General features: G+C 29.5%; 1 protein-coding gene across 1 annotated transcript in view; it reads left to right on the forward strand.

The window, feature by feature from the left end:
• The first annotated feature begins 6029 nt into the window (after window positions 1-6029).
• The window catches only part of LOC121121685 (uncharacterized), a 77930-nt gene continuing 60156 nt past the window's right edge, over window positions 6030-23803 (forward strand). Inside the window, exons 1-3 of the mRNA XM_071890146.1 lie at window positions 6030-6169; window positions 16048-16199; window positions 16261-16333. Of these exons, the coding sequence (XP_071746247.1) occupies window positions 6083-6169; window positions 16048-16199; window positions 16261-16333 (312 nt within the window). The 5' untranslated portion in view covers window positions 6030-6082. The remainder of the gene's footprint in view (window positions 6170-16047; window positions 16200-16260; window positions 16334-23803) is intronic.

Raw genomic sequence — 23803 nt, forward strand, 5'->3', positions numbered from 1 at the left:
TCTGTTAATGCATATAGTCGGAATCCTTCTTTTAGTTAAATCACTCTTAGACTCTCAACGTTCAGCGTCTACACTTACTTACATCTTGTCATTAATAACAAAGGTTATACTATAAAGACTCTATTCTTTGAGAAGCCATGTTGCATCAGAACCAACAATAAACTAGAATCATTATATTATAACAATCTTTGCTTCTATTTATTTTTAGGATATACAAATATAATTTATTCTTAAAAATGATCTGTTTCAAAAGATACTTTCGTATAAATTATTTTTTTAAATGCTCAGAAATGAGGCTGGCTTCATGATGAAGCTTAATTGAAAATGAAAACTGGCATTTCGTCTAATGTCAAATTAACGAGAATTTCTTCTTCAGATTCGAGAGCTTTATTGGCATTTGATATAAGAATATCAAAGGAAGATTGAGTAAAAGCCGGATCACTATCCACATAAGAATACTAGGTTCGAATAGTACTGAGACTAGGTAGGCATAAGTCAAAGGTCTTTTGTACATAACTATATGCTTTTGTCGAGTAGAATGACAATGTCAAAGCAAATGCTTGGAGCTCAGTTGAGTAGCTACTGCGACTTCCCTTTACACCACTTCCGATTTGCATCCTTTTTAAAAGGGGTTGAGGAATGTCAGACATTATATCAAGAATAGATAAAGCATCTTCTTATAGTATTATCTTAGACCTCAGGTCTTTGAGAACGTCAACCAAGTTTCCTAACTTCTTGTAAATTTTCTTTCGTTGACATCTGTATTTTTTAAAATGGCCTGCAAGCATGGAAATCATATTTGTTTGCTATTGGAACTTCTGCTTAATGACTTGAGCTGATGTGAAAGAATAGGGATTCTCTAATAGCATATTTTCCCTAGCCTCGAAGAGGGAAGGATCTAACTTTAATCCAGGAGATGATTTGACCTGTTTAGGGGGTGAGAAGGACCTCTTTGTAGGAGATTTGTGTTTTCCACGAGTTCTTGCATCTTCTTCTTGAAGGTAGGGCGAGAATGTTTTGAATAAAGTAGGCACTGCATTTTCTCTCAGCCTTACAACGTCCATAGTCCGATTGAAGTATTCCGGAGTAAAACGTTCCGAACAAATTCTCAAAAACTTTTTGGGAGTAAAGTCATCTCGCTTGAGGTTTCTTACTAATGTTCTACATCTCTCTGGATCCTGGGTCAGAAAACAATTATATGAAATTGAATTGCTAGCAGCATACTTGTTTTTGCAACCAAATGCAACAAAAGAAATGGTAATCCTCCACTTGTATGCACCAATAATTTGCATTAAGGAATAAGTAAATATTTCGTATAAATAGGTACTTAAGATAGCTACAAACAGCAAAAGGGATAACTCACTCTTTTTCTCCTCTTTATTCTATAGGTTGTGTATCCAGTTATTATATAGGTTGGTGATCAGTATCAAGCAAAATATTTTTTTCGATAGCTGGCGATATTGTGACAGCTAATCGCTCTTGTTTATTATCGATAAATGTGGATAAGCTTATGTATTCGGATTTTTTTATAAATTCATGAATAATAATATTAGTTGTATTTTTCAACCTGTATATATTTTATATCAATCTTTGTTTTTATATTTTTTGGTATATTTAAGAATCATTCATTTGTGCAGAAAATAAAATGTTAAGGAATAAAATATCGAAAAAACTTGAAAAGCTCCATTAGTTATCTTACAAAAAAACAACATTTTACTAATATACTGTACCGAACCGCGTACTGTGAATCGTTTATCCAGATCGTATCGCACTGTAAGTTTAGCGTACCGTCCCAGCCCTAATCAATACTTTTTTTTGGTCTTAATCCAATTATATAAGTTAATCTACACCATCCTATAGGAATTAAGATAAAGGAAGTTAGCTTATGAATTCTTTATAAAGGAGACAATTTATTGTCTGAAATGGAAAATACATTTCTAATCACTTTATCACAATTGCTGAAAAATTTTTTTGTTTGTAAAACATTTTTAGACAAAATTGGTGAAATCTTTAATTCATAACTATCTGTTCAAAGTACTTAAATTAAGGAACGAATTTAAAAAAACTACTTTTTAAACTATGTATTAGTACTCATGTATATTGAATATTGGGTACATTGTAAAAGCTTGCCTGCATGGCATACTTTCTCTTTCGAAATTGGAGACAACGACGCCACATAGTTGAAATTCAGTTATTTCAACTCTTTAATAATAAGGAAATAAGGAACAACGATGCATCGCAAATCGAAGAATATATTATTGGAGGAGAGGGATTTCAAATCAATTAATCATAATTAGGCAATTATTGATGTATGTATATTTCCATTTAATTTTCTGTTTCAGGAGTGAATGGATTTGATGACTTACAAGTTCCTTTCCATGATACCTGTTACGTTTATCCTGTAATTATACAGTAATAATTCATGGTAGATACAAGAAAAGTTGTAGTGCTTTACTTAATGAGATGTTATACTTCATAGTATACAAACTTTGAAGTCCCATTCTAAATTTATAGGACGCGTTCAAATTTGACACAATTGCCATCCTATAGAAAAATCATAAATGATGACATTATAAATTCAAGGGCATCCGTAGGACTATATTTTGAAGTGGACATGGTTTTGGATTTTTCAATACAAAATCCAAAATTAAAATTTCCTGTATTAAAAAATTTGATAAATTAAATTTTATATATCAAATTTAAAAAAATTACATATTTTGGATAAAAAGTTATAAAATTAAATTTGTTGGAAAAACAAGTCAAAATCCGCAGCTATTTACAACAAATTGAATTTTTTGAAAAAAAAACTACAAAAATATATTTCAAATATTAAACTTTTTGGAAAAAAATTTAACAAATTCACAGTTATTCATAAAAAAATAATTTTTTTTTTGAAAAAAATTTCTTAAATTACATTTTTGAAGAACAAATTTAAATATTAAGTTTTTTTGTAAAAAGAAAAAAAAAATCCTTCTTTTGAGGAAGGCTACAGCTTTTTCAGGCCAACCTCTGCGGACACCCCTGAAATTATTTTCTATAAATATAATTAGCCTAATTTAAACATAAATTTGGCTTAAATTAAGAGTAATGTCAAAATATTCACGTGTTTTAAAGATACTTAAAGTTTAACTAAACTAATTCAAATAGTAACACTAAGATACTTTACTATATCATAAATATGTTTTCTAGAGGGTGCTTTAAAATCTGGAACTTTTTTTTCCAAAAAACGATATCCGAGAAGGGACCGGTTTGATGTCCAATTTAAGGACATGTACAACCCTACTACCAACGTACTCTACAATAATATTATAGATACATTGAAGGGAGATAATTCCAACTCGAGTCAGATTCTTTTTGCTCGTGTACAGTCTTATAGGTAGTAATGTAAATAATATGTATTTTTCTAGCTGGCCCCTTTTTTCGGAATGGGTAATCTGAAGAATGAATTTCCTTTTCCTCCCCTGGTGTCGTTATAATTTAACTCTAGAGTAATGAACTTTCTTTTACTAGCTTCAATCATATTCAATGATTGAAGATGCGTGTGCTCATAAAAGACGAAGATTAAACTTGTGAATTTGTTGCAAAGTTGGAGTAGCATTCAGGATTGTCATCAAAGAAATTATTGCCAGTGTAATACTTTATTTCTTTCTCCCTCTCCTCCTTTGCCACAGCTAATTGTAGCTGATCTAATGAACATCATGACAGCTAAGCTGCTCTCCTTCAAAACATTCTTTAAATTGCCAGGTTTACCGTGAGCGGACATTTCGCCGAAGGGCAATTTGCCGAACTGACATTTTGCCGAACATACATGTTGCAAAAGGACCATTTCGGACATTTGACCAAAAAAGGATATTTAATATATTTATATATACGAATATATGTTTTAATTCAACTTAAAATGATTCTATGATAAGTTTGTATTCTATACTAGCTAAGGCTTACTCGGCGTAGCTCGGGATAAGAAGGGAGGGGGAAATCACTTTGACAATGGTCAATATTATTCCTTCTTAATGTTTGACCCCTATGGTGCAGGCGAGCATTATGATGGCGCTAGGTACTTTTGTCTTAAACTATTTTGACTCAGGACATTTTGCTTTAAACTACTTCCCATTAAAGCCAGATTCCCTTAAGGATATTTCGCCTTAATATATAAATAAATGAGGTTATACATCGTTTTTGTTTAATTTTAGTTTAAATTGATGTTCCCTTAGAACTTTTTAACCAAGTTATGTAATTTTTATTACTATAAAAAGTATTAAATGGTTATTTTCTGTTGGAATAATGATGGAACTATGCCTCAAAATTACAATACATACTATCAACATCTCACTATGTAATGAGTTCGAACCAGAAACAAAACATTTAATATTAATAGTATAATAATAAACATAAAGAAAGCTGACGAAAACTGTTTGAATGGAAGAAGTGCTAGTCTCTGCTCTGTTATTAACTTATTAATTATTATTAGACATTATGAACTATTCATATTGGAAAGAAGCATTCGTGGATAGACGAATATATATCATATGAGGCAAAAATAAAGGATTTCTACTTCGTTATGATCCAGGATGTGTCAGAAGAAGAAGCGGTTGACTGTGGTGAACCAAATCACTGAAAGGATTCGGAGAGACACTCAAACGTTGGGAGAGAATGAGAAAATGATAAACGTAAGCGATGAAAACTCTAAAGGTCAGTACAGTTGGTTCAATTTAGAATCAAAATAGAAACATGTGAACGATGGTCTTCATCTCTTCATGAACTGTATTACTTGTCCAAAGCAGTCTGCATTACGTAGTCACTTATGGGACTCAAATACCTTGAAGTTGTATATATAGGAATGGGAATTCATACCTCCTATTGATCTGAAAGCCAAATTAGGAATCTTATATAAGAAGAGAAAGGGTTGTTAGAGCAGTAAAAACTAGTACTGAAAATCGTCGTTGATAAAAGTAGCTGTATAGGTTTTAATAATTAATTGCATTAGAGCCGACATAATAAAAATATACTTTATGAAATAATTTTAAATGAGCGTTATTTATAATGGTGAACAAAATCTTAAGTAATTTTCAAACTAATAAAATAATTCACAGTTGATTTCAACTACAATAATTTATAAATGTTTTAAATGCAGTTAAATGAACAGTCAGTATGTAAGATAAATCAATTAATCAAAATTATTGTCAGAAGCTGATGATCCTTTCTAATTTATTCTTTGATAAAAAAGGCCAGACTAAAACTAGAACAAAAATGTACTTCATAAATTTTCATCGAGTTATCAGCTCAGTAGTAATGGGCATTTAGAAGAGCGTGAGAAGAAAGCGGAAGCGAGAATGATCAATGATCATGGTACTATTGAATTGATAAATAAAATTTGGTTCCTATAATATAATTTTGGTAGATTATAATCAAACATGCCTAAGGAAAAATTCAAATGACTCCGTGGTATCATTTTCTTGTCATATAAACTTTGCATTGAGCTTGGATTTGTCATATTTAATTATATTTTTATCATTTCAAATCTAATTAAGTTTTGCCACGATACTATTACTGTACATCAGCAGAAAGTCGTGCCGGGCATTAAAGAGTACCAATAGACGGCTGTAAAATATGCCAGACGCTGAAGTGCATACGATTTATATAATCACTTGTAAGGTGTTTTTATTTACAGATGACATCTGAGTGCATTTCAGCTTCAGTAAAATGACTGAGATTTGAATGATAAAATTAATTGTCATGAGCATTGGGAATGATTTGTTAAACTTATTTTGTAAAGTTTAAAAAAAAAAAACAAATGAAACCCTTGTTACTTATTTTATTGTGTTACTTTCGTTGAGACGTAAGATCAAATCTAATGCAGACAAGTCATAAGCCATGAGTAAGTATCTTTTCATTCCTCCCTCACTCATATAAGTACGCTGTACCTGTATATATATATACTCCAATACGTAATTTTGTATTCAATTTGGTGAGTATTTTTTTCTCTATCTTTCTTCTTCCCGCTCAAACTTTCTTGTTGATATATAAATAAAGGAGATATTAAATAAGATCCTCTCAATTAATATCTTTGCATATTCTTCTAAACATGGTTCTTTCGAATATCTATTACACTACAATTTACATCCTTGTACATATTTTATTTAATCTCTCTGATCAAATACTGGCTAAAAAGGTAAAACATCCATTCAATCGTATTTATCTCTTTCATTTTCTTCAATTGTCAATGTTCTAAAAGAACGGACAGACGGGTTCTGTAGGGCTAATGTCTACAAGACAGTGTTCTTTAGTAGTATATCAATTTAATTAGAGTGACCATATTTCCATTTTCAAAAAGTGTGCACTATTTTCAAAAAATTTATAATTGTCTTTCTTTATTTATTAAAATAAAATAAAACATATTTTTCATTTATAAAACTACGAACATTTGCTGTGATTTATTCTAATTGCCTTTAATAGAGATCTAATAGAGGAAATGGAGGGACGAAATATAAACAGTTGTTGACCAATCTATTTGAAAATATTTAAAAAAAACAACTATTTAACTTTTTTAAGCCCTCCGTCAGTGAATTGGAATATTTTACAGCCCGAGCTTAATAAAATGTTTTTCATTTCTTTGAGTCTACATTTGATTGCCAACACTTTTGAGTTTGGTCCTACATTAAATATGATTATTTGCAATTTTATTTATCTTGTAATGCCTTGTGTAGGATAAATTCATAATTCGTATATTTAGTAGTTTTTAATTGAGGTTTAGTGAATTTAATAGCTGTTTTCCTAAAACTTGGATATCTCTTTATTTGTACGGCTCAGTTCATAGGCTTACCAATATATTAATTATATATATTTTATACATTATACTCTATCTCATTCAAAACTGATGGCTACAAATTTGATTCCCAGAATTTGCATAAAGTAACAAATATTTAAAATTAATTTTTATTAAAAATAAGAATATAATGTTTTTACTATAAAGATAACCAATTTTTTGTTTAAATCCCAAACTCATTTTGCTCAGATTATTTTAAAATAAAGAGTTATATGCCCATAAATCTTAATTAGGAATACTCTCAAACTCCAACTATAATACATGTAATAATTTGTACGAACAAATATAAATTATAAGAGATTGACAAAAATTCAATTTTATACATAATACGAGTATATAAGGAATCTACATCGTAGATACAATGTGGGCTTTCATCATTTGAGGAGTGGGCTTCGCTCTAAAAATTATAAAAACTGTAATACTATTCTTGATATAAATCAGTTGTTTACATATACACAACATTTTTTTATGGGAGGGGCGGGGTTGAACCCTCCAAAAAGGGGCTAGCGACATCCCTGGTAAATATATTACAACATTATATAAATAGGACTTAACTTTTTTAAATTGAAGACATTTGCCTGTGCCGCAGTTGGGGAGATCGGAACACATATTATTTGCTATGCTTTGATTTTATTTAAAGGTTATACCCAGGCATTTGATAGTGAGGAGGGAGATACCTCCCTCATAGACGATCATAGTTAGACAAATTGTATTATTTGACCGAACTTATTAAAAAATTGAAATGTCAACCATTAAAAAAATGTGCAAAGTGTTCAAAAAATAAAATAACACATTCTTTTTTTTTTTTTAAAAATAGAGAAACTTTTTTCTATATATATCCCCCAAAAATTAATTATTCAAATGAAGGCCTTGATATTTTATTTTCCAACCAAAAAATGATTTTATAATAAAAGATTGAGCTGTACATCGGAAACTTTGGGGAAAAGTCAGTCAGTAGTTTTTCCACAAAATGAACTGCCAACTGATGCAACTGTCTGTGTAGCCGGAAAGGGTTTTTAAATCTAAACAATTATTTTAATTTGAGTTACAAATGAAGAAAATTCGACTAAGGAATATTTTTGAAGGAATATGTGAATAACTATCCCTATAAAGTGTTGAATTATTATTAATTTTTAACATATTATTGGAGATTAATACCTATATATACATAAATCATTAATTAGTATTATAGATAGAATAAATCCATGCACACGCCGTTACAATAGGTACTTTTCTTTAATGATAAAATAACCCCATTCCCCCTGCTCCCATTTTGTTGAATTACTATTAACTTTCAAGTTATTATTGTAGATTTATATTATAGATTACTGGTCAGTTCTATAAATCAGAGAAATTTACACTCACAGCTAGTGTTGTATCGGTCTTCATTTATTCGGTCCAGTCCAGTCTAAGGACCTGGCCTACTGACTTTCAATCTTTGGAAACAGTCCTTAAATGTCGGTCCTTCCGTATATTTTTCTAAAATATCGCTGGTTTAGTAATAACCCAAATAAGATTATGGGATATATATTAAGAACATTGCACATATTTTGCAAAAAATATTCATTTTTTCATTATAATGGAATATAAAACAGAAATATGTTATTTTTAATTTTATATTACAGTGTAATTAAAATAAGGAAAACCACCCTAAATGGCGTAACAAGGGATATACTTTACCTTCTTTAAAGCGTCATTACCTTTATTGTATAACGCTACTTTTCCTCCAAAAAGAAAATAACAAAAGGCAAGAAATCCTTTGGTAGTTAGCCAAATAAGTCAATCATACCAACTATTATTTATCTCTTGAGTACTCCTAGACCATCAGTCATATTATTTATTCAGAACTTTTAAAATGAATTAAATATATATTTCGTATTATTAAAATCCTATATATTTGATACTGTATTATTATATTACTTAGTAATATGTTATTTAAACGTAGCTATAAATTAATATTTGTGTATTGATAGCCAAAAAAATCATATAAAATAGCCAATATATATATATTATATATATACAACTAAAGATCAATAAGAAACTGTACTCCTATCCTTTTAAAAATGGAGCACAAGTCTATGAATACTTGGTTTATTTATGAAAAAGATTAAATTATGAAATAGCTATGACGTATCAAGTGAGGCAAGAGAATCGAGAGATGTCAAAAAAATAAATAGGGCATATTTGTGTTATTGAGGTAACGCCGGGTTAAGGACCGACAAGTGGGACTACTCTAGATGCAGTCCTTGGTACGAAATCAGGACTAACACAACACTACTCATAGCTTTACAACATCTTATATTTTTTAAATGAGAAAAAGGTTCTCTTGCAACCTTCCCCGTTCTTTTCTATGCGGATTTAGATCTAAATTCTGAGTACTTTCTTCATAAGTAACACCAATATTTTTAAAATAAAAAATATTCAGACCATATCGACTATAAGTTAGCTGCAATTAGAGTTCTTCCATATAGTTAATGAGTTAATATTAATTTATCTTAGTATTAATTTACTAAATATATTTTATGTGTGAGTTTTATAAACAGGATTATTTTTTTCATAAGTAGTAGTAACATCATCATTTATTTCGAATTTTGTATTTTTTAAATCCTAAAACAATTTACTAAATTTTAAAAGTATAGATTTATTTCTTAATTCCTTCTAGAACGAAGATAATGGAATATTTTTTAGACTCGCACAAAATGCTTATTTTTGTCCCTTCCTGAATTACCCGAAAAATAAAGAAAATTATATATATATGATATTATTAGTAGATATATATGAAGAAAAGTAATGACGTATTAATTTACCTATTGCGCCACTGAATTATACTAATTTAGATAATTTATTATTTACATCAAAAATTGTTTATGAACATACATACTTATGAAAATATATCTCTTGTGTCCGCCTAATTCAATGTACATAAAAGGTTCGTAAATTTTGAGTCCCTTGGGATTTAAAATAGGGAAGAATATATATTTTTTTTATAGCACTATTTCTTCCAAACTTTCCATAAAATAAATTTTGATACTCGTTACTCTAAGACAAGCAAATACTAACTTGGAGTTATGTCTAGGGAATAATGTGCTTCAGGGATGACAAGAGAAGTCAAGTAATGCATATTTGGTATTTTTTTATAAGTATGTGAATCTTCTGGTTGCAATCACATGACATAAGTTATTTTCTTTGATTTGTTTTCCATTAGCTTGTAGTAGAGAAAAGAGACGATAGAAAAAAAATCTTTTTTCCTCCGTTAGATGGCACTTAAATAGTTTCTAATAAATATTTATTAAAATTCAAAGGAGAAACCTCTTAAATAAACTTTTAAATCGATGACGTTATTTTTCACTTTTGTTACGTGTTTTACGTTATTTTAAGCTTACTTATTTTCAAAACTTTAGACCTACAAGCTCAACACCTTCACTGATTAGACAAAATAAGGAAAAATTATTATTTTAAACATATTTTAATTCAATATTCAATTACTTTACTCAATCCTTTAACAAAGCATCTCCAATTCGTTTTTCTGTTTCAAATCTGCTTTTTGAGAACTTTTGATTATAATTTTTACCTTTTTTATATATTTGAGACAAATTTTGAATAGGAAAAAAAACTAATGATCCACACAAAAATTAATTTAAATTTTTCAAAATTTTATGCAATTTATAATATGAGCTTATATTTTATATACAATCATTCATCTTGAGAAAACGCAAGTTAAAGCTTAAGAAACATCAATTTTGATTAGTTTTGTTTGAAAAAGAATAATGCCTCCATTTTTCAATTGTTTTACTCCAAGGGAATTTATTTGAAGCAAGGGATCATCAATAAATTATATTCCTGTCCTTTTGAAAACTGAGCATAAGTATAGAATAATTTATTAATTTTTTTGTTTATCAAAAAGAATTAATTATGCTATAGCAATGAAATATTAAGTGAGATGAGGGAATCGACAGGTGATAATAAAATACATATGGTATTTTTGTGTTAGCGAGGTAACACCGTGATGACTAAAGACTGTAGTTCTTTCCAGCAGATTCTCGGACAAATTCGGTTCAGTCTTCGAAACTTATAAAGTTTGATCTTAAACTTTATTATTATTTTTTTTAAACAGTTCTAGTACAGAGTGTCCAAAGGACCAACAGTCTTAAAGACCGGTCCCATGGACTGATAGGATCGGTCTTAAGATTGGACTGCACCGAATATATTAGGGCTGATACAGTACTCTTTTTCACTGTAGTTAGAAAGAGTAATAATCTTTTTTCTACCTCTTTTTAGCTTAATCTAATGTTAAGGGGCTTTCATCTTTGGGAGGGAGGAGGGGGGGGGGTTATGAGATATACAGTCAAATCTCCTAAAAAGAAAACTACTATTTCCAGATAGAAAGTAGATTATACACTGATTTTTCTTATATCCGAAGTATGTTTTAAAAAAACGCACAATTTCGGAAAATACAAACAAATTTTTACCATTAAAATGCCATATTTATTTTATCTATTTATTTATTTATTATTATTATTATTTTTCGGAGGGGCACTCATTATATTATTCATCTGTATGGATTGAAAAGCATACAATTTAGAATTTAAATGAATTTAAAAATAAACATTCAAAAAAAGAAGAAAAAAATGGTGTGTATAAAAAAGGAAAATCCTCATCGGACTTCTTCATTCTAATATTTTCCATTAGACTCAAGAAAGATGATACGAAAGAAGGGAAGAAAAAGTGAGCTTTAATTAGTACCTGAAAGAACGTTGACACTGACCGTATTTTTATTATATCCAGATTTGACTGTTTATAATTAGGCCTTTTCAACACTTTATAAAATAATGAACTTATAAATTATATTTTTATTATTTTATTAAGTTAACATTATAGAATTAACTATATGATATATTTGTAATAATATTAGTACTTGAGGAGTATTTGATTAGCAATATATATATAACAAAAAAAATGAAATCCAGTTATAATACATTATTAAAAGCCTGTTCGATAGCTATATCAAACTAAATCTATTATTATTATTTTTTTCTTTTGTTATGAAAAAAAAAGTGTAAGTTTGTGGTCATTAATTTTTTTTTTCAAATTATACCTTTATAAAGAGATAACTCTTTTTAAATAGCAACGTTATAAAATGAGCAGTAATACTCTGATTCGTAATGTGCAATAGGGAAATATTACTCGATCAAGAAGCAAAACCAAAATCTTAATAACTTTTTATTAGAAAAGTAAAATGAAAAATGTTACAGAAAAAACTTAGAGCAATAATTATTTAATAAGGCGGCCTCCCACCTCTATCACAGCCTCCACTTGAGGTCGGAACTTAGTGCAGGTTGCCATAATATAATCAGCGGACATGTTGGCCCATTGCATCTTGATGCTGTGCTGGACTTGAGCTCATGCACATTTCTGTGTGATGTCTTCCCAACCTTACTCTCTAAGACGATCCACATTTTCTTCCCATCAGAGGCCACGACTCTCAACCACATTATTTGGACCGGGTGTTTTGTCTTGAAGGTGCCCTGGAGTTCCTCAGGTGATGCTGCTATAAATTTTCCATTTTTGCGGTTCAAAACCTGGTTGACTGTGAAGATCTTCTTGTCTGAGAAGATCTTCACAGTCAATGTATGACTCTTCAAGTAATTAAGGACTTTTTTGCATCTCTCAAGCCTTAAGGTCTTCATCCTGTCGATGAGGAGATGTCTTGGAGCTGGTCTACTGTTTATAAAACGTCCTATTAAATATGAGTCAATATCAATTCCTCGTTTAATGTTATGAGGGAAATACCTTAATATACGTACATACTTGGTATAGACCCCCTCCCCTACACCTTCAAAATAGGTGTGTAACGTCATTAATGACGAAACTGACAATCATTGGACGTTATTTCTTGAAGCTGGTTGTTTTAGTTTTAGAAGGACTGTTGAAACCTCTATATGAATGTCCTCAATAAGTTTTGCTCAGTTAATTAATTAATAACTATCCTGAAACTGTTGTTATACAAATACACTCCATTTGATATGAAGTCTGATTATAATGGCTGAAATGTCGAACAAAACAATTTAAATAGTAAATCATTTTTTTACTTGTGTAATTTAACAAATAAATAATAACAAAATTGAGTTAAAAACGAAAAAATAATTCAGAAAATGAGATTTCCTTTATACTGTGTTTTACATGAAGCCTTTTATTTCTTCAAAATTTTATGCTAATTTCAAATATGTTTTTACCTTTTGTATACATTCATTGAAGCTTGAAAAAATACTATATAAACAACGAGAAACCCCATATTTTAAGCGGTTTGTTTGAAAAAGAAAAACACCTGGGTTTTCAATTGTTGTTACGAAAAAGGACTATATATAATGAGTAATTAATGAAAGCTTAGTTATGAAAAGAGTATTTGGTTCTAGAAGGTATAATTCAGCTGCATTATTTTTTTTTTTTTAAATATCTTATTCGAGGATATATTCAATTAAAAGTTGATATAACGGGTGGTCCAATGAAATCGGAAAACTTAATCATTAAATAATGAAGATTGAGTGAGTGAAATCAATATATATATTTCGATATATTAAAGAATAAACAATTAGTTACAAAACAAAACAAACCTGAGCTCTATAGCTTACGTACAAGTGGAGAAAAGAACTCTTGAATATGATCAACAAATTTCTATTCGTGCACTCCAAGGAGTTAGGCGTCTCCAAGACGGCTGTCTACGCAGTCAACTTCTTTGAAACGTTGAAAAGGAAGAATGGCTTTATCAAAAAGGCCAAACTGGACCTGGACGAGTTAAATAAAACAATCCAGGCCAATCCTCTATAGTCCATGAGAGCCCATGTAAGAGATTTTGTGATTTCATGCAAGATTGTCTAGAAGGCTATCAAAAAAGGGGTCGGAAATAGCCTTGTGATGGCGGAGAGGCCACATTTGAGACCAGCAATGAATGAAACCAATATATGTTGCAAGAATAATTTGAATGAGTTTCAAATGAGTCTTTTGAGTTCTTTTGAACTCTTTCTTTACATTTTTGACACCCTTTACTGGAACGTCATGACAGTGGACTACATCTGCAGTGGGTCCCAGGCTTTCTGCCGGCCCTGGAAAGGTGTCTACATTAATGATTAAGATATTTCGGAGACACATATATTTATAATGTTAATTTTGTTGAAATTATATTGTTATTTATTAAGTGATATCTTGTTGAAGTTTAACATTAACATGTTCAGATTTTAATGGATCACTCGGTACCTACATATATAAAAACTCCATTGTTTCAAAGTTAGTATAAATACATGGTTAAACCATCATTTAATCGGCATTGCTAGAATATTCAATTTAATATATCGTACCAACTGCTGAGCAAGACAGGCAGATTTTGACAAAATACGTAACAATCATAGTTTATTATGACGTCACTATTGCTAGAGTTTTCAAATTGATGTATTTTACCAACTCCTGGGCAAGAAAGACAGATTTTGACAAAACACAGATCAACTCATATACTATGACGTCAAAATTAAAAAGTATTGTGGAAGTCAAACATGAGTTGTACACGTGCTATGGTATAACTTTGCATTGTTTATCTTTTTTTCCTTTGTTATTGAACATAAATAAATATAATTTCTGAATATTAATTATTGTAGCACTAAACTTTGGGAAATTTAAACGTTAAAAAATAAAATCCAATCGATTTTGCTACTGAACAATACTTCTTAAAACCAAATACTCTTAACATTTCATGCTTCAAATGAATTATCTTGGCTTTAAAACAACAAAACCAGAATGGGCACCTTGTAGAGTGTAAAACCTCAGCTTAAAATCAAATTAAGTTATGTATCTCAATTAGTTCCACGGTCGATTATGCATTTTTAAGTTTTGTGTTATCTTGACCTCTTACTATGATCAACTATAATCTGACCACCAAGTTTGATCAAAATCGATCACTGACTTTTGGAGTAATTCTCGTCCTCCGTTCAACACAAGAAGTAAAAATAGATACGCTAAATTTTTTCCAACAAAAAAATATCAAAATATGGCTGTTTTTTAACATTTAAATTTCATTTTCTCAGGATATATTCTCCTTACATATAAAACATAAACACACATTTAAAATCAATATAGAATTTTCCAAGGAATAAACTATGTATTTCTTAATTTTTTCCTACTCAAAAGTTGAATCAAAGCTATGAAAAGGGTATAAAATAAATTCAAAATTCTAGAAAAACAGATTCGATACAAAAAAAAATGATTACAGATTCGTAATTAGCTTGGAAAGCACTTTTAGAGTTGAATATATAATTAGGTTTTCTTGTTTAGATTTACTTGTGTTATTAAAGATTCTGGACAATTTTATTACTAGAGCAATTTTCAATGGGCCAAATGCATATATATATATATATATAATAGTGAACAAAATACCATGTTTCCAATACAAAAATATAATGAATCTGTAATCAAGTGAACTGTAAAATAAATAAATAGATAATATATAGGTATATCACACATTCTGAAGATACTCCAAGGAAAGAGGCGACAAATCAATAAGTCGGAAATAGTTATGGGCTTGGATTCTAATAGGTTTAAAATTGTCTAAGTCACATTTTAGAGATTTTTGTTGAGAAATGTTTTTAAAATTCTCTTTATGTTCTACAAAAGTCCCATTCTTACACATTTTTGGATAGAGAGTGCGTGAAAAAGTGAGCATAATTTACTAACATGTTTTTTTTTTTTTTTTCGTTTAAAATTGCCTTTTTGCTTAGCTTGAATGGTATTTTCTTTAACATCAAAAAGCAGAGTAAAATTAACACACGAAATTGTTTTTCATACAATGTTATGGGAATAAGAAAAGTAGCGTACCACTTACCACAATAACGCACAAACTAAAAAACAAATTATCATGAAATTTTGACAGCTCATTTTGAGGTTTGGTACTAACTGAAAATGGCGGGAATACAAATAAATATTGCCCTTTGTGTGAAGCTCCGGACTTTTTGTGTTTTTTTAAATTATAAATACATGAAAATAATTCACTAATAATTTGGGCTTCCTGCGAAATGTAATTAATTAATAGTAAAGGACAACGGTAACCCGGGAGACAATCCCTAATGTGTATCTAAATATGAGATTAATGTCCGAAAAGATTTGTAAACGAAAAAAAACCCATGTCCCTGTCAGTAACAACCTTAAGTAAATAAAATATTTGTTCATGATTTATTTCGCAGAGTTGGCTTCCTTCTTCATTGTACAATAGGGATCCATCCTACGCAGATGATTCACTCTACGATGGCCAAAATCAGCACTTAAACAAATTAATAATATCAGAAAGTACACCCTTTCTCAAAAGAGAATACACAAAAAGACGACCCTCTTTAGAGTAAGTAAAACCTTTAAATTTGTCAATTAAAAGCTTGATGCCTATTTTTTCGCATTTGTAGTTTTAATGGGAACAATGGGATTGAAGGTGAAATAATCAAAGCTTATCACAAGTTCCCACATATTTTACGAAAAGTAAGTAATCATCATTTTAATTGATCCTCATTGTCATTAAGTTAGATATATATTTGGTTAATACACTTTTACTAATATATGAGTAGTAAAAACAACATATTAAGAAAATGAAGACCATAAAACACATACCCAAATATTAACTGCAATCTTCAAATGTATCATGACATATTTTGTATCGGTATCTTTTGTTTCAAGCTTACAAAAACGACAAATAAAGAGATAATGGAATAAATAAATAGCATTTTGAACAATCATCGTGTATATTGTATACATAAAAATTATTGATGAGACGATTAATAGGAATAAGAATCAGTACTTGGAGAATCAGATGTTTTTTCTGGAGTCGGGATCGGCATCCGAACAATAATGTTTAATTTGCTATTCCGATTCCTATTTTAATGGTTTTTAACAATTTATAATTCCAAAAACCTAATATTAAAAAATCTGCATCGGGATATTTTTTGGAGTCTGCCCATCACTAATTTATATGTTGTGTACAAGTTGCAATTCCGTTTCTAGTTGTAACTTGTACAAACAGATTATACAAGATACAATTAATTCGTCTCATTACACCTTATTTATTTCGATCGTCCTTCATTTTAATTACCAATAACTAATTGTTGTTATCATTTCATTTTGATATAGTAAAATATAGTAAAATTTGTTTATTTATTTATTATACGTTCTGTACAAGTTGCAACTTGTATAAGCAGATTGTACAAGTTACACTTTGATTTATTAAAATTACTTTATTATGTATTTACGGGGAATATAATTGTGGGGATTTGAACCTAATAGTTAGTGTTGTTTCAGTCCTTACTTATTTGGTCCAGTCTATTCCATTTTTGGACCGGTCCTATCAGTCATTGGGACGGATCTTCAATAATGTCGATCCTTGGGACTGACAGTAATAGGGGTGATTAAAAAGAATAGCAATAAAGTTGAGTTGTGTCATCAAGGAGTGAACTTTATCAGTTTTAGAACTGATATGCAGGATTGAACTGGACAAGACTGCAGTATTAAATTAGGAATGACACAACGCTACTTCTAATACTTCTCAATTAGTAATTTTCTATTAAAAAGAGTCAAAAATTTCATGATTTACATTTGTTATATTCAGTTAGTGCACTTTATTAACCAAAAGTACTCTAAATTTTTAATTTTTGTTATAACTAAACAATTGGTTTTGCGTCAGAAATAAATAATAACAAGAACATACAATTTATGAAAAGAATATAAAATCTAAATTGCTTTAAAATCACAAGATTCCCTTACCTTTATGAGCATTACATCTCTAAAAACTATTAAATAGAAAATTTTATTGTAAAATTATTTATATAAACAAATTAAAATTAAACTTTTTATACCACCAAAGACAATAGACCAAGACTAATTTTATAACTCTAGTCTATTTATCTACGGTCAAGCATTGCTTTTATCTTGTTTAAATAAAATTTTCATCAAAATTAGAGGATAATAAGCTCAAAAATATAGTCAAAGTTAACCTTAGGTTTTTATGACATAATAATAATAAAAAGTTGTTATCAAAAGTGACGTAACTGACCATTTTTCCACCTGAGATATGTTTTTAGAAGTATGTTTAATATATATTGAATTGGACGCCAAAACTTAAATATAAAATTTTGAATAGGTCACTACACTTTACTTAATTTCATGGGAGAAATGTTAATATCTGAATGATTTAATCGTAATATAAGTATTATAAAATTGTCTAATAAAAAATTAACAATTTTGAAAAGTGAAGAATTTTATAGTTTTATCTGTGAGTCCTTCAAGTTGTTTGATTTGGATGAAGAAAAAGGACCCTGATGGGAGTTGATTTTGTTTTTAAGAAGGAACTATGACAAAACTTAGAATACACAGGTTTGGACCCGTTCACCCTTTTTCCATTCGTTCGTTCATTTTCTTAAAAGTTCTCGTTCGTCGTTCATTCGTTCACTTTTTTCCCGTTCATTTTTTTATTTTTAACTTTGAAAAAAAAAAGAAGAAGAAACATGGAAGAAGAAAGTTTTGTGGGGACGATAAAGATGAATGCTCCCACGACTACATATCAACAAATCAAGTAAATTTGGAGCTTTTATAAATTCATAGTATTAAATGTTTCCTGAATCAAACCATTGTTATAATTATTTCAGTCAGACCATGTCCATCGCCCAACTGTTTAAAGCATGGCATGGCAAAAACTGACCATTTCCAGTTTTTTGTACAATTTGAATAAGATTGAAAATCTAGTTTTACCTCCACTAAATGGTAGTTTTTCAAATTCTCTAATCTAATAGCTTAGCCATGTATGAATTATGTTCTTTTTATGCATTTAATTCAGTCTTTTATATGAATTTAAATCTTTTTATTTTATTCAAATTGGATTGTTTAATTTTTAATTAGGGTCTATTTCATTTGTATATCTGAATTTACACGGTTAGAAATAGTTTATATAATAAACGTCTATACTTATAAACAGTCATTGCCATTTAAAAGTAGCCGAATCTCGAAGTATTTATCAGACATTGTCCGTCTGTTTGGCCGAAGCTATAAATTAACTTTGGAAAAGAGCCTCTCATTTGAGGCATTTCATCTTAAGGAAGACTTTCTTAATTATCTTGTACGACAGCATAGAATAAATGTTATTCATCAGACAAGTATTAGTTGTATTCTTGCTCAACAGTCTCATTTCTCCTTGGCCTTTTGATATAAAAGCTACAGTAAGCTGTTTCCGTCTGCACTGTTTGGCTGGACACAAATTCTGAATCATCCATTACTCTCATATCTTCAGTTAGATATCTTTGAGCTCGGTTTCTGTGATCATGTTCTTCCAAGAACTCTACATTGAATTCGAGGAGATAGACTAAGTCAAGGATACAGACAAACCTTGCTTGATTTTAATATAAATAGTATTAAATTAAAGTAGAACCCTTGATTATAGGTTTTCCTTAAAAATATATATAGTTACGCTCTGGCCCCAGTTCATAATGAGTAATACTTAATAATCTCAACTTTTTATGGTATGTATTCTGAAATGGTATCAATCTCTCTGATAATAGGACACATCTGTAATTATAATTACTAAAGGGGAGACTTTGGCGTAACCTCAACTATTTAATTGATTCGGGCTCTGTAGTTGTTTTATAAAAAAATTAACCGTTATAAGCTACCTCTGATGATAAATCATTATCTATTTAAAAATAAAGTTAATAAAATCCATTATATCAATTATCCTTTTCATCTATTTTTACTATCAGTAAAAACTTGAATTAAGTCCTCCAACCAACAATTGAGAGTTTTCTTCAAATTAAGGTATTTTGGAAATAGAGCCCTATATTGATTTTCCTTCTGCTTATGATTCTCTAAAGAAACTACTTACTATGATTTTTTATAATCATTGGTAATATAAATCGGAAACTGTAACAAATAGTGGATTTTAGTGGAATTTTGGAACTGATTGGTTACGTCCATAGCCGATATTTCATAATGTTAAATAGAATAATCTTTAGTTTAGACTTGAGATCGGAAGTAGAGGAACCAAAAATATTTTAATAGATTTTAAATAATTTCGAAATTTTATTCATTACACCCTCCTTGGTCCTAACAGTATAGCACTAAAATATATAATCTGAAATAAATCACTTCAGGGAACCAAAAAAAATGCTGCATTACATATTATTTAGAAGCATCCCCATCAATGTGTTTGACTTTACACTACATTCATTGACTTCCTTGTCTTAAATTATATTTAAATTTTAATAAAATATTTAGTATAAGTATCAGAAATGAATGGGTATGTAGAAAATTGCTCACTTACCTACCCAAGAATACCTATTTCCTACACGATCATTTCATAGTCAAGGGATTTGCAATTGTTGTGATATGAGACACTTCATAGACACTAATCAATGAACACACAAAATCATATTTATAATTTTTAAATATAAATTAATTTATTTAACATTATTTTAGAACTAATTATATCCATAATGAAGAAAAAAAAAGTAGTAATCTTTGTAAACAAATAGATACATAACGACCAAATGAACGCCGATCCTTTGTTCAAAAATAAACAGAATGCTTGAACACCGTTCATTTTTCCATTCAATATCCAAGCCTGGAAATACAAAACATAGCCGGACAAAATATTCGAAATAAATAAAAAATTCTATAAATAAGAAAATGGAAAAACTACTTCATTCAATAAGTCACCAGTCTGAAACATGTAGGGGAACATTGTTGACCAATCCACTTAATTTTTTGTTTAGTACTAACTTTCAAAATGTACATGTCAAAATTTCATTGCATTCTGACCACTAGTTTAGAGGTTACAGTAGTTTTAGTGACTCCTGCTTTGGTATTTTCAAGACAATGAATATAAAATAATTTCCTGTGTTGATTAAACACTGTTTTTTTTTTTTTTTTTTTTTATGGGAAAAAATACTCTTAAAGCCACACAGTGACTTGACACTCGTTATGGGGATTTTGCACTAGGGAAATAAATTATTTTGGAATTTAAAGTGGTTGTACATGGGTCGATTTTGATGAACGCTCTGGTCTCCCAAAATAGGCAATGTTTTCGGAGAACAAAAAATGTCGACAAAATTGTTTAAAATGACTGTAAAATAAATTTGTGTGAGATAGCTGACACATTGAAGATTTCAGAAGGCAGTGTCTTTACAATTGTAAATAAAAATTTGGCATGTACAAGTTGATTTAGAATTTGGTGCTGCTCACACATGACCAGAAACAACAACGCATCGACGATTCAGAGCCCTGGTTGAAGCTGTTAAAATAAAATGAAAAGGTTTTTTATCAATATGTGACAATAGAATAGAATATACTAGCAGTCGTACTTGGCATTGCTCGAAGCTATTAGGGGTTGACGAACGGACAGAAAGTGTTTTATTAATATAAAATTATAACTCCCCAAGAAATTATTAGTTGTGCTCTACGTTTTTCATGAGCACATTAACACGTAGGTACTCAATACTGGGATGTTCCCTTCTCAAGAATGAAATAATAATGATAACAGATTGAGAGGAAAAAAAAGTGTCCTCAAATCATATTTTATACAACTCTATACTACATACAATTCATTTTCTTTTAGGTTGATACATACAAAACGCCTGAAAGATTTCATTTATATGACTACAATGTCATTTCTTATATCAGAAATGCCTTACAGATTTCATAGCGACAGAAATAAAGATAAATAGACAGACAATCCTTTCTTTATAAATATAGATTAATTTATTAGATAAAAATTGATTTACTACTACACGCCTGATTCGAGAATATCGTCAGTTCAGTTGTCAGCAGTCGGTAAAAGTCGTTTAAGAAATTGGTGTCACTAAAATTACTGTAACCTCTAAACTAATGGTGAAAATGCAATTAAATTTTAGCACGTACTATTGCAGGTTTAAAATTGGAAATTACTTGTATCTGTCAACAATGTTTACATATTGTCAGACCGGGGACTTATTGAGTGGGTAATATATTTCTTTCCCCCTTATTCGCTTAGCTATATATTCTTGGTAAATTTTAGAAACAATTTAGAGAATAAATAATCTTAAGATTATATCAATATTATTTCTTCAGTACATTATTTTCTTCTAAGATATAATAGATTTACGAACTATGCCCAATAGTGTTGATATATAGAAATTTTATCAAAATAGTTTATAATATTTTATTTAAATATTCAAATACTTTTTTATGTACTCCATATCCATTTTGGAGTTGTTGAGTTAAAATTTTAGTTGAGGCTTGCTCAAGATGAAGTTTGCTGAATATATTTATGGATGTGAGACAGCATAGTGATAGACGTGTATGAAAAATATCATGCCATCCCGCCATGGACTTGTTGGTTCGCAGCAAGTCACTTTCTACTCTTTCAAAAACAGTTGAAATTATATAATCAAATATTGTTTTTTTTCTTCTTCCCCTTTGAATAATTCCAAACCATGTCGATTCAAAATACTGCAAAAAATATTTTTGCAATTCTTCTGTTTCTTCATCATTTGTATTAATATATTCTTTAAACACATTATCAACTTCATTTATAGGAACAAATACAAAAGCTTTTAATTGCTTGATAATAATTTTTTATTACTTCCATATGGTGCTTGAAGTCCTAGAATTTGGATTATTCGCCATAGACACAAAAACGAATGAAATAAACATTTAAAAATGGAGTCCAGACAAAATTATTTTAATTAGTGACAGTTATTTCAAAATCACTAGTAGTAGATAGTTTTTCCACTAGGCGCAGATTCAAAAGTTTAATCATCTTTTATAATTCTTCAAAGTGTAAATATTACTTGTAGTTGATTGAGTTTTTACATCTTCGCCGTAAAATAATCAAAATCATCGCCTCTAATTATCTTATTAAAATTTTTGTCGGCTAAAATCTAAATAAACTTAGCAGTCCCATTCAAAGGAAATTCACTGATAATCTAATTTTTTACATTAAATATATATCCAGTCCTAATATACATTTAAAAAATGAAAAATAACTGTACGTAGTACAAAGACATGTACGTACATTGCTTTAGTAATATGTTATGTACATCAATCATTATTAATGCTAACAAAATTTGTAAGACCCATAGAAGCTAGCAAATCAAATCTACAAATACTTAGGCCTGACCTATCCATAGTTTATAAACAGATTTAAATGCAACTCTAAACATTGCAATCAATATTGGGCCTAACGCCTCATAATACGATACCAAAAATATATTGTGTCTAAATGGTTGTCTTTATAAGAAAGCCCCAATACATTTTGGTGAAAAAATAGATCAAAAATGGAGACCTTCACAACCTAAACCGTTTCGTAACCACATCAGAAAAATAATAGAAAAGGCTCATTCAACTTGTATCCCAAAACCAAAGACAAAATTTGGAGAATTTAACATTCATAATCAATTATTGATTGCTTTATTGTTCGTAATAAGTCAGTCTCATGAGCCTCATAAGTTCCTCACCTAGTTTCTTGGTATCAACAAAATGATATCTTATAAATGCTATCGAAGAAGTATCAACTCCAATATTTAATCACGGCCCTTTTTATTTTTTTGTAAATACTAAGAGCCCTTATATTATTTTAGACTTCATTATAAAAAATAATATTCTGCAAGATTATTCTTCGTGAAAATATCAATACTTATAGGATTTATTGATTGAAGATCAGTGTCAAATCCATACTTGATTTGTTTGACATTTCAGCATTCCCTTATCGACTTATTACTAACGATGGCCGATTAAAAAAAAAAATCAAGTCCCGATTCTGCTTAAATTTATTTCAAATTTTATCGAATTAGTATATTACTTAAAACAATCACTGGCTGGTGTAGTGTTTAACTACTGGATTAAGGGAACAAAATACGGAGTAGTGAATGGATTAAGTATGAAGGTTTTATAGGTGAACAAGGACTATATTAAAAGACACACTGAATATAAAAA

The sequence above is a fragment of the Lepeophtheirus salmonis genome, chromosome 7 (genome assembly GCF_016086655.4).
Source record: "Lepeophtheirus salmonis chromosome 7, UVic_Lsal_1.4, whole genome shotgun sequence".
NCBI lineage: Eukaryota > Metazoa > Arthropoda > Copepoda > Siphonostomatoida > Caligidae > Lepeophtheirus > Lepeophtheirus salmonis.